This window comes from Epinephelus fuscoguttatus, linkage group LG17, assembly GCF_011397635.1.
Source record: "Epinephelus fuscoguttatus linkage group LG17, E.fuscoguttatus.final_Chr_v1".
In the NCBI taxonomy this organism is placed as follows: domain Eukaryota; kingdom Metazoa; phylum Chordata; class Actinopteri; order Perciformes; family Serranidae; genus Epinephelus; species Epinephelus fuscoguttatus.
The window spans coordinates 40,114,530-40,125,837 of record NC_064768.1 but is presented as its reverse complement, the minus strand read 5'-3'; the positions used below and the strand labels follow the sequence as shown (position 1 = coordinate 40,125,837).

General features: G+C 46.9%; 1 protein-coding gene across 1 annotated transcript; it reads left to right on the top strand.

Moving 5' to 3' along the window:
* Window positions 1-2,203: 2,203 nt before the first annotated feature.
* sox4a (SRY-box transcription factor 4a) lies at window positions 2,204-5,655 on the top strand. Its single transcript, XM_049602102.1, has one exon. The coding sequence runs from the start codon at window positions 2,680-2,682 to the stop codon at window positions 3,796-3,798; it is 1,119 nt and encodes a 372-aa protein (XP_049458059.1). The 5' UTR covers window positions 2,204-2,679; the 3' UTR covers window positions 3,799-5,655.
* Window positions 5,656-11,308: the final 5,653 nt, after the last annotated feature.

The window sequence follows — 11,308 nt, the reverse complement described above, 5'->3', positions numbered from 1 at the left end:
CAGCAGTAGACCAGCAGCTCCTGGGTTCAGTGATGTTAAATCACTGTTTTTCTCAATGGTGTCTGGCATGGGGGTCAACAGTATAACGGCTTCATTTTCCTGTTGGAAATCACTGTCTGACTAAAAGGTAAAGCAGTGAAAATACTCTCAATATAGCGTATGCTTCAACTGGTATTCATTTTTTTAGGTGGCTAAAATGTGTTTTGTTGCCGACCCCTCCACAGCAGCACATTGTTGGACTCCAGCCTGCTTCTCCAAACTGGGCTCGTCCAAACTGACATCTACTGTTTGTTAGATACTGTCTGTGGATAATCACTCCATCCAACCCCACTTCACAACATCTGATCCGTGCTTTCAGTGAAGGTTAACGAATGCTATTTCACAGGTTCTCTCCCTGCAAACACAAAGGAGAACCCTTCTGCCTTTATTCATAAAAATACTCTGAATTCAACCCAGAAATATCAACATCAGCACATCATCCTCAGAAACCCCCACACCGACTCCAGCGTGCGCTTTGAAGGAGTCGCTGTAAGAGCCCCAGTCTCCCAACAGCACTCTCTCATAATGACACCATCCCTTTAGGCGTCAACAGAGCTGAGACAAAGCGCTGGTGTATTTGGGGTAAACACATGGCTGCGGCAGCTCTGAAGATGACAGAGCGATAGGCCAGCGTGACGGGGCCTCGGCGTCCCAGTGCTGCCATAGCCCTGCATCTGCTGCTGACAGAGTGGAAAGCTACCTGACAGCTGCTCCTCACACATCAGATAAGATTACAGGTATACCTGCTACACCTGTTTAAACAAACCCTGCATGCATGCCTGTGTGTGTGTGTGTGTGTGTGTGTGTGTGTGTGTGTGTGTGTTGAGATAAAGACAGATAGCAAACTAATCCAGTGGCAGGTGTACGCTTGTAATTGGGGCAGCTAAAGATATAGACTGATGAAGGAGCTCATTATTATTTATGTGTTTGATTTATGTAAGCACCGAGGGGGGTGAAGGGGTTGGAGTTGTGAAATTTTAAAGAGTTTATGCCTTTTTTATCCCGACATAGATCATGTCATGAATTAAGAATAGACACCACAAGTGTATAACTGAAGTGATGTTACAGTACATTAAACTATCATCAGAAAATAGTTTTTTTGGGGGGGTTAATTTTCACTTCTGTTGGCGTCTGATTTCTCCTCGGTGACCCTCAGCTGAAGTTCACTTTCTATTTATCAGCACTTCAGTGTCTCACTTCAGCCGGTGACATCACCTGCATGATTTAATGATGGCAGCTCAAAGCAGGCATTTACAGGACGGAGATAAACCTGGCATGTGTGTGAGCACACACACACACACACACACACACACACAGCCTCGTCAGCTCCCTTTGGCTCTAGCCTGACATCTAGCGACACAGGCTGTAACGTGATCCTACATGACATGGACGTGTTAACATAATGGGGCTGTGAAGGAGGAGGAATGTCTGTGGAGCAGGAAGCTGCTGCTGCTGCTGTGTGTGTGTGTGTGTGTGTGTGTGTGTGTGTGTGTGTGTGTGTTGTTCCCTGTGTGGGCCCTGATACACACTCCTGCACAAAACACTCATAATTATCAGTGTCCATGTTTCTGGTTGACCGTAATGCTCTGATGTAGAGTGCAAAGAAAAAGATCCTCACCTCACATGCATGTGTTTATACTTCCTGCTGTGATGTAATGATTTGTAAATAACAGGTTGTGTGAGCAGTGTTTGGGTGGGTTTACTCTGCAGCTCCGTCCCTGCTCACCACACTGCAGTGTGACTAACACAACATGTTGTGGCTGCTTTTGTGTTTTCTCAGCACTTCCTTGCCCCCCTATTACGCATAACCTAAATTTAGTCAATACTCATCCACATGAAAGTAATGAAGGTCTAAGTATATCCTTGCAAGCTTCCCCTTGCAGCCAGGGAAAGGACACTGTGTTCCTTTAATACACACACTCACATACACACACATATATACACACACACACACCAAGTTCGTCTTTCCTCCAGTGGAGTCTGACAGGAATGAGGTCAGACACACCGATCCTCATTGCACATTATTATTATTATTATTACCCGTTTTTTTTATTCCGCCAATGGGAGGCCGGGGGCGTGGCTTCGGTGAAAAATCAGGATGGAGACAGAAGCTGATTGGCTCTTATATCTCGCGATGAGGGTATAAAGCAGCGCGGTTCTCGTTGTTGTGTTTACAGTAATATTACAGAGCGCTCAGGAAACAGGGAGACTATGAGACAGCGCAGCCGCTCCATTCAGCCACATGGTTCCTCAACCGCACAGACAAGCTGCGCTGCAGACAGCCAGGTTCACATAAGGGACTCGCACTGCTGTTGGCCACAGCGGCGCGTACTGAGGCTCGCGGGGCGCGTGTTCAGCCGCACAGGCAGTTGAAAGTTGCTGTTAAATAGTTTCGGGATTTATTTTTTGATTCCGTGAAGCGCACTGGTGAAAGTTGAGACCAGGCGTCTCCAAAACGCAGAAGAGACTTGGATGAACTTTTTTCTAGCCCTGTAATCATCATCATCATCATCATCATCAGTGGTCTGGTTTAAAGACACAGTGAGGAATATTTCTTGTGAAGCCTGATAGGCATTTTTGCGCACTTAAACTTTGTCACAGCACTGAACTGAGCAGTGTTCCAGACACTCTGAGGACAGGATGGTGCAGCACATGAGCCAGACAGAGAGCGCCCACGCTCACTCTCCCGGCGGGGACTCCACGGACACGGGAGAAATGGACTTGGAGATGGATGCGTCTCCGACCCCCGAGTCCCCCTCCTCCGGCGAGCGGAGCGACTTGGCGTGGTGCAAAACTCCGACGGGGCACATCAAGAGACCCATGAACGCCTTCATGGTCTGGTCTCAGATCGAGAGGAGGAAGATTATGGAGCAGTCGCCGGACATGCACAACGCGGAGATCTCCAAGCGGCTGGGGAAGCGCTGGAAGCTGCTCAAAGACACAGACAAGATCCCGTTCATCCGCGAGGCGGAGCGGCTCAGACTCAAACACATGGCCGACTACCCAGACTACAAGTACCGGCCCAGGAAGAAGGTCAAGTCGGGCAGCGGGGCGAGTAAGCAGACGGACCGCGGGGAGAAGAGCGGGGAGCGCAGCGCCAAAGCCGGCGGTGTGAAGAGGAGCCCCGCGTCCAAGGGAGTGAGCAGGACGCACAAGCAGGGGGGCGTGAAGAGCGCTGCGGGGCAAGACTATGCGTCTCCCGGTGACCACCAGGCGCTCTTCAAATCCAGGTCAGTGTCTGGGGCGAGACAGATCCCGGAGAAGCGCACCGGAGAGGCGAGGCGCGGCCACATGTTCGGCGGAGCAGGCAGCCTGGAGAGCGGGCCTCCCTCCGTGGGAGTCCCGGCCAGTCCCACCCTGAGCAGCTCGGCGGAGTCCAGCGACCCGCTCAGCCTGTACGAGGAGCACAGCCCGGCGGGCAGCGAGTCATCACACACCGCGCGCCTCAGGTACGCTCGCGCCTCCTCTCCAACACCGTCAGCCTCCCACTCTTCCTCATCCGTGTCATCCTCATCATCAGATGAAGAGTTTGAAGACGAGCGGCTGGAGCTGAACCCGAGCCCCGGCTTTGAGAGCATGTCCCTGGGCGGCATGGGCTTCTCCGACGCGGAGCTGGACCGGGACTTGGACTGGAGCTTCGGGGAGTGCGGGGCGGGATCTCACTTCGACTTCCCCGACTACTGCACCCCGGAGGTCAGCGAGATGATCTCAGGAGACTGGCTGGAGTCCACCATCTCCAACCTGGTGTTCACCTACTGAAAAGGAGCACGGTGGAGAGGAGCCGCGGCGCGCCCCCCCCCACCCCCACCCCCCAAGATTTGAACTGTTCAGCCCCCCTCACACAGGGCGCGTGCGTCCAGACCAGAATATTTCCGCCATTCTTTCACTAAATAAGGGAGAGTGAAAACAGGAAAGAAAAGGTGGCCTGTGTGCGCGTTGAGCCCAGGTACGCGCCGCTCACAGACATGGACAGCGCTCAGTGCGCCTGACGGGAACGCGCAGACGGGGGAAATGCTTAGTTTGCATTTGGACACGGAGGAGGAGTGAATGTAAGCAGAGAGCAGTGAAACACGGACTTGAGCTCAAATGTTCAAACCAATCCGCAGCGGATGAGGACTGAGACCGAACTTTGAATCTTAATGTTATTTTGGGTCGGGAAAGGGACATTTACTGGACAGCTCGTCATGTTGGCTTTTGTTAAAGATATTCACATTGACCATCAAGTTGCTATTCAGGTGTAGTTTTTTTCCAAACTCAAAATAGTTTCAATATCAACACGCATGCCCTCCGAGATAAGGAGGATTTTGTTGTTGTTAAATGCGTAAAAATGTTCATTGCTGCGTAATTACGCAATTTGTGTGACCATAGGACACAATTCACTATCACCAGCTTCTCTTTCAACGGCAGGACTTTAAAAAAACAAAGACTGACTCAAAATTCAGAAACCCTTTTCTGAACCTTTTTAAACACTCAGTGCACAATTCAGGACCAATGTTCCCCGACGCGCATCCTTTCTGCCTAGTGCTTCAACTTTGTAGTTCCTCTGTGTCAGATGACGTTTTTTATATTGATGTATTTATACCGGCCAAACTTTTTTATACATAGAAGTATTGTTCTCGTACAGGTCTCGTTTGTGTTTGTGCACATACACCTGTCTGTATCCAGCGCGGAAGGGCTAGAAGTGTATCTTATTTAAAATGTCTGACTTCTCTCTTTTAAGGAGATTTGAGTGTGTCATGATTTTCTACTTGTATTTTTGTACAAAATCTATAGAAAGGGGTGTTTTTTTCCGGCGAGTGGGTAGCCTACAACATTGTTGTTTGGATCTACATTGGTGTTTAGACGTGCAGAGGGGGGTTTGTTTGGCACAATCTGACCTCACACAGTGTTTACAGTATTTACCCACATGCTTCTTAATGGCACAGTGACTCCAGTTTCACCAGCCAAGTAAACAAAGCACCACTGCAGGCTCCCAGTCTGAGTGGTGACTGTTTCCAGTACACATAGACCTAAAGTATATGAGTGAAAGATCCCAGAGAGTCACTGTTTGGATAGAGCTAATACCTCTGTGTGCTTTTTATCAAGATAAGTTTTATTTGAACCACTGGATGGAATTTCACACTCATTCCACTTTGCCTAGACTTTGGAGGGAGGGAGATGTTTGAAGTGCTTCATCTGTTATTGCGCAAATTGCATCAAAAAAATAGTATTTAACCTTTCTGTACCTGTTGGCTAAGTATAGCAGGCTAATTGTTTTCCTATATTATGGCATGGCAAATAGCATTTGTATTTCAGATTCAGGTATATGTAGCTATAGCTGTTGTGTTTAAGATTTTTAAAAGAATAATAACATGAAGATATTTATGTAAACTGACTGTACTATAAGCAAAGATTGTGTGTTTTATGTATGATGATGATCAACGACAGGCACTAGGACAGCCATCTTTGGACATCCTTATGTTGAAGATGATTGTGGTCCAGGAGTTTCTTTTTCTTTTTTACCTTCGAGACATCTTTTCTATCGTCCTTCTTTTCTTTTTTCATTTGTGCAATATGCTGTGTATGATCATGTTTTGTCCAATCATGCCAATATCATTTTGATGTTTATAGCTCAAAACCAGCCAATGTTTGGGTCAATCACTGCCTCTCAGACCTCTGTACAGATTGTCGTTTTTTTTTTTTTAATTTGTTTTTCTTTTCTTCCAAGAAGGAAATAAAATCAGCTGGAACTGAAAAGTACAACCTGTTCATGTCCTGTGGTTTTTTCTTAATCATCTGAACCAAATCTAGCCTCCAGCGTTAAAGCAGACGAGGAGCAGTCACACACGGTGACGCCCCCTTTTTCAGAGGTGAACGCATGCTGGAGAGAAGGTGAGCCTTCATTATCACATTCCACAGCTACGCCTCATTCAAAAGATCCAATCTGGTGTCGGATGTTTACACTCCACGCACGCGTGCACGTGAATGTGTGTGTGTGTTGGCTGTGTTTAAAGTGTGCAGCTGCAGACTGTGAATCAATAGCCAGCCAGTGAATCGATAGGAGTGGTCTCTTTCTCCCTCTCTTACTCTGTCTGATTCTACACGTGCAGAAAACGTGGCTGCCATGGAAACACTGTATCCAAGAGAGAGGCTGCAATCCGCTGTCTGTGTGTGTGTGTGTGTGTGTGAGGGATAAGGGACACAGACTGATCCATCGGGGTGGGGTAGGTAAGGGGGGCGTCAGACATTTCTGCAAGGCATGACTGGAATAAAGGAGGAGGAGGAGGTGTGTGTGTCTGTCTGTGGGTGAGTGTGCCAATGGGAGGCAGGGAGGAGAAGGTGCAGAGGGGGGTGTTTGTGTGTCCTGGTGGATCGTGCAGGAGACTGCTCCCAAATCCAATTAATTCCTTCTGGATGCATTCATTTGTCTCGTGCATCTGACGAGAAAGAGACACAGAAAGAGAGACAGAGACCCCTGAGGTACAGTATTTAGTGTGTATCAATTTACGCCCTATTCCACAAGAGACATTGGTAATTATTTCCATCTCTCTCTCTGTCAGGAGAGCAGAGTCGTCTCCAGCTTTCCTCTGACATGTCAGGCTGGGTAATGAGAAAGATAAGGCATGGTCATTACACACACCATCCCAAAGACGAGACGCCGGCCCCCAGATGTCTGCAATAAGCTTGACATCACACAGGAAATAGTGTGTGAGGTGTGTTCGAGGTGTCCCTGATTCAGAGGAAAAAAAGTCCAATCACAATCCTGGAGTCTGAGGGATACGCAGAGATTAAAAGATGTGGATGCTCTCCTCGTACACACACACACACACACACACACGTTCATACATGCATTCATGAGAGGGCTGGAGGTACACTTGACCCTCGTGGATGATCCCTGCAGCTTATTTGTTTCCTGTGTTAACCTGTGTGAGTCAGACTGAGATCACGTCAATAAGACACAGGACAAAAATACAGATACAGTTACAGTGCTGCAGCTCACTGCAAAGCATCCACATTTTCAGCTGAAAAACTGTCACAGGGTTGTTTGAAGTTTGATATGAAATGAATTTGATTTACAGAAATGTAAAACATCAGCTGGATTCTTCTCTTAAAGCCCATTTCTTACTCTCACAGTCTGTTTTGTTCCCTGAGCAGCAACACTAACCATGTACAGACACTTAATTAAAGAAACACTGCACCAATAAAATTACCATCTATCAATTTTACAACATGTGACCTTTAAATTGTAAAGAAAACCTTGATTTCTCTGCTTCTCCTTCACAGTGAATGGAGAATCCAAAAAAGGCGAACACTTATCATTAATTGGGGTCATCAGGGTTCACATTTAACAACAGCAAAACTATATCAAAAACCCAGTTTATAAACTCTCACACAACTCTACAGCCCTTCTGTGTGGAGTTTGCATGTTCTCCCTGTGTCAGCGTGGGTTTCCTCCAGGTGCTCCAGCTTCCTCCCACAGTCCAAAGACATGCAGGTTAACTGGTGACTCTTTTTCTAAGGATATTTAAGGGCTTTGTTGCCTTTAATCCATAGGGCACGTTGGAGAGAGGGGACGGCATGCAGCAAAGGGCCATGGCTTGGAAACAGGGCCTTTGTACATGCAGCACCTGCTCTACCAGGTGAGCTAATGGGCACCCCTTATTGGTGACTCTTGGTGTGAATGTGAGTGAATGGTTGTCTGTCTCTATGTGTCAGTGAACCCTGCCTCTCACCCAGTGTCAGTTGGGATAGGCTGGGATAAGTGGTTATGAAAATGGATGAATGAATGAATTGAACTGAACTAATCTGACGCCCAGAGAGGTCCAACTATCCAAAATTTACTAAAAGCAACAATTCGAGGAAGAGCTCGGTCTCATTCTGAAGTTGTCGAAATCCGGTGCTTGAGCAGTGACTTGCAGCGTCAGAAACCAATGAAAAAAGGCGTCCTTTAATGTTGGTATGATATGCGGCCGGTTGCTCTTATTGTGTAACGGGTCCAACAAATACTGACCTTCATCTGAGAAAGCAGTGTTTGCATCCTGTAAGATCCTAAACCCAACCACGTGTGTTTGTTGTTGAAGGAAAAAAAACATCAGTTGGCAGTGTTGTACCGACGTAGCGCTTTTATTTTGAAAGAGACTGTATGCAAACTGTACATTTCCTGTGAAAACAGAAGTGTATTTTGAAAACAGACAATGCATGTAACAGGCTGAAGTTGACACGGCGTCCCAGAACGTCAACAACCAACACACCCAGGGTACCTTGGACGTCATATGTGGACGTGGAAAGTCCATGACCAAATGTGGACATGTGATGAGGTCACAGTGAGGATGAGTTGTGAGGAAAGCCCCTCTTTTCTACCTCATCAATCATCTTATGGCCCCTCAGATGAATCTTGTGTAATTGTACATAGAGTCTTTTCAACAACTTGTCTGCACCTGTAACAAGATAATAATACACACAGTGAAACATCAGTCACAGGAGCTGTTTTCTGCAGAACTTTTACCTTTGATACTCTGCGCACATTCACTCATTTTTCCGTAACCACTTATCCTGTTGGGGGTCGCAGGAGGCGAAAACGTGTGATTCTCTCATAAGTCCTTCACCGTCCCCGTCATCTGACGGTTAATGGCCTCTTCGTTTGCGAGGACAAGGAGGGCGTGCAATTCCTTGTCTCCCCAGTTGCTCATCTTTACAGTGTCTGTCAGGTTTGTGTTTCCCTCTTGCTACTAGCTGCTCGCTAATTCCTGCTATCAGCTGTTTCCTGTTTATCCACCGCCAGTGGCTCACACATGCATCAACAGCTCCTCCCACAAGTCATCAACAGCCCCTCCCGTTGCTGAAGGCCGCCTCGGTCTGTTTAAACTAAAAGGGTTCCACCAATATGTCTACCCTACGAGGAGGAAAATTGGGCACCTCGGATCAACTCGCCAATCCGGCTCTGTGTGTTTAAACGCTCGCAGCTGGCTGGCAAAACGGCCCAACATTCACTGAAAATCTGGCAGTGTGAAAGGGGCTATAGAGACAGACAACCATTCACACTCACGTTCACACCTACGGACAACTTAGAGTCACCAATTAACCTGCATGTCTTTGGACTGTGGGAGGAAGCTGGAGCACCTGGAGGAAACCCACGCTGACACAGGGAGAACATGTCAGAAGGCCCCCCCACCCTGGGTTTGAACCAGGAACACTTGAAGCACATTTTGCCTACAATACTTTTGTTCTTTTATTTAGACAGGACTTTAAATGCAGGGCTTCTGATTGCGATGGAGTATTTCTAGATTGTTGTATTGGTACTTATACTTTAAAATGACATCATTACTTCACCACTGTGTTCCACATTAGTGACGTCACTGTGCATATTAAAACGGTTTCACCATGTATGTCTCTTGTGGGTGTTCACAGCAGCCATGCCACTTTGATTTTATTTAATATTCTACATATTAGTGCATTTCCTCTACTGCACATGAGAGCAGGTACAGGTTTTCTCCTGAGAGTCCCCAGGAACATTACAGTGATAACATATAAGATAAACATAGAATAAAGTGAGCAGAGATCAGCGCTACAGGCTGAGCTGATACTCTCTGAGTCTCAGAGGGAATATTACAGGAAGACTGTAGAACATATGGTATTGATAGTAGAGGAGATACCGATGCCATTAAGTCCGTATAAACGCGCCTTTTAACATCACAGGCACACTCACACTCCCTACAGGCAGCATATAGGAGCTTTAAAGTGATTTCTCTGCACGCTGCCGGTGAAGTTGAAGGCGGGACACAAAGTCACACGGCGTGCACAGACAAAGAAATACACAAACACCGCTGTCATGGCATACAGCCTAACTTTTGTTTCATTGATTGCAGCCAGTTGCGCTCCTTAAGTCTCTGCAGCTCGGAGGCTTGAATGAAACACGCAGATTGGTGTCGTTTATCCGACAGAGGTGTGGAGATGAAAAGTTTGAGGAGAGAGACTGAACTTTCATCCCGAGCGGTGTGAGAGGAGACAAAGGGGAGGCAGCTGGACTCAGGATGTTTGTGCGTAAAAGTCGGAGAAGTGGAAGAAAGCAGGACTCTGGCAGGTAGGCTGAAACCACCTCTGTGCTAATAATAACCTGCTGTATTATACTTTTATTTTGAAGCAATGTGTCCGTGAGCTGCTTTAAAATAAAGTTTCTTTTTATGGAAATAACTGTCATCTTAAAGGAAAGAGTTTCTCTGGCTCCGGAGTCAGTAACGAGACATGTAGTCTCAGAGGAGGGACTGAGAGCTTTGTAGTCGTGGAGGAAAAGTAAGGTAAAGATAGTTTGTGGGAGACCCGAGGATGTCTGCTGCTAAATGTGGACTATAAAGGTAACTGCTGCCAGACACGCCTCAGCAGCTGCAGACTGTATCAGACTGTGAGGTGTTGCTGAGCTAATTATTGTGAGGATTAAATGCTGTTTGGAGCTCCTGCTGATGCCCTGTTTCAGCACAGGGAGGGCTGGACAGCGGCTGTTTGGGATGGTGTGTGTGTGTGTGTTATGTGTATGTGTGTGTGTGTTATGTGTGTGTATATATATGTGTGTGTGTGTGTGTGTGTTTAAGACAGTAGTGCATGGAGTAATGATCACAGTTGTTTGCCTAACCTCTCTGATGGGAGATGCACAGTGCACATTACAGCACAATCCAATAGTGGACAGTTGCAGGATGTCTGACAGTGCAAAGGGGGTTGAGTGTAGGACATATTTGCCCTGGGGGCTCTCAGCCGGACAAACAGGGTAGTGCCCCCATTAATCCTCCATCAGCAGATAAACTGTGGACTGACACACATTGACTAATCGTAGCAGGACAACAGTTGTAAACACATTACAGAGCAGGTTAGAATAAATCCTGGTGTTTAGATGTTAGTGACTGATGATGATGATGATGATGATGATGATGATGATTTAGAGACTGCACAACATTACTGGGCATATACCTCTGCTGTGGCCGGAGTCATTAAGTTTTCTAGGGCTGCCCCCACGACTAAGACTGTTCCCAGTGGACCAGCAGTCCTCATCAGGGTCCATCAGTGGACCAACAGTCCTCATCAGGGTCCATCAGTGGACCAACAGTCCTCTTCAGGGTCCATCAGTGGACTAGTCTCCTGCATGTTTCTGATATGAATGTAATGATGAAATGATATATTTTGGTGGTTTGAGTTGAAGGTGTGAGAAAGAATAGTATCAGTAACATTGTTAACACTGTGCTACATTACAGAGAAATACAAACCGTACTAATGAACCTTCATTAATATAGGCCTATATTTT

Coding starts and splice junctions, on each gene's coding strand:
- sox4a (XM_049602102.1), top strand. CDS start 2,680: ATGGTGCAGCACATGAGCCAGACAGAGAGCGCCCACGCTCACTCTCCC.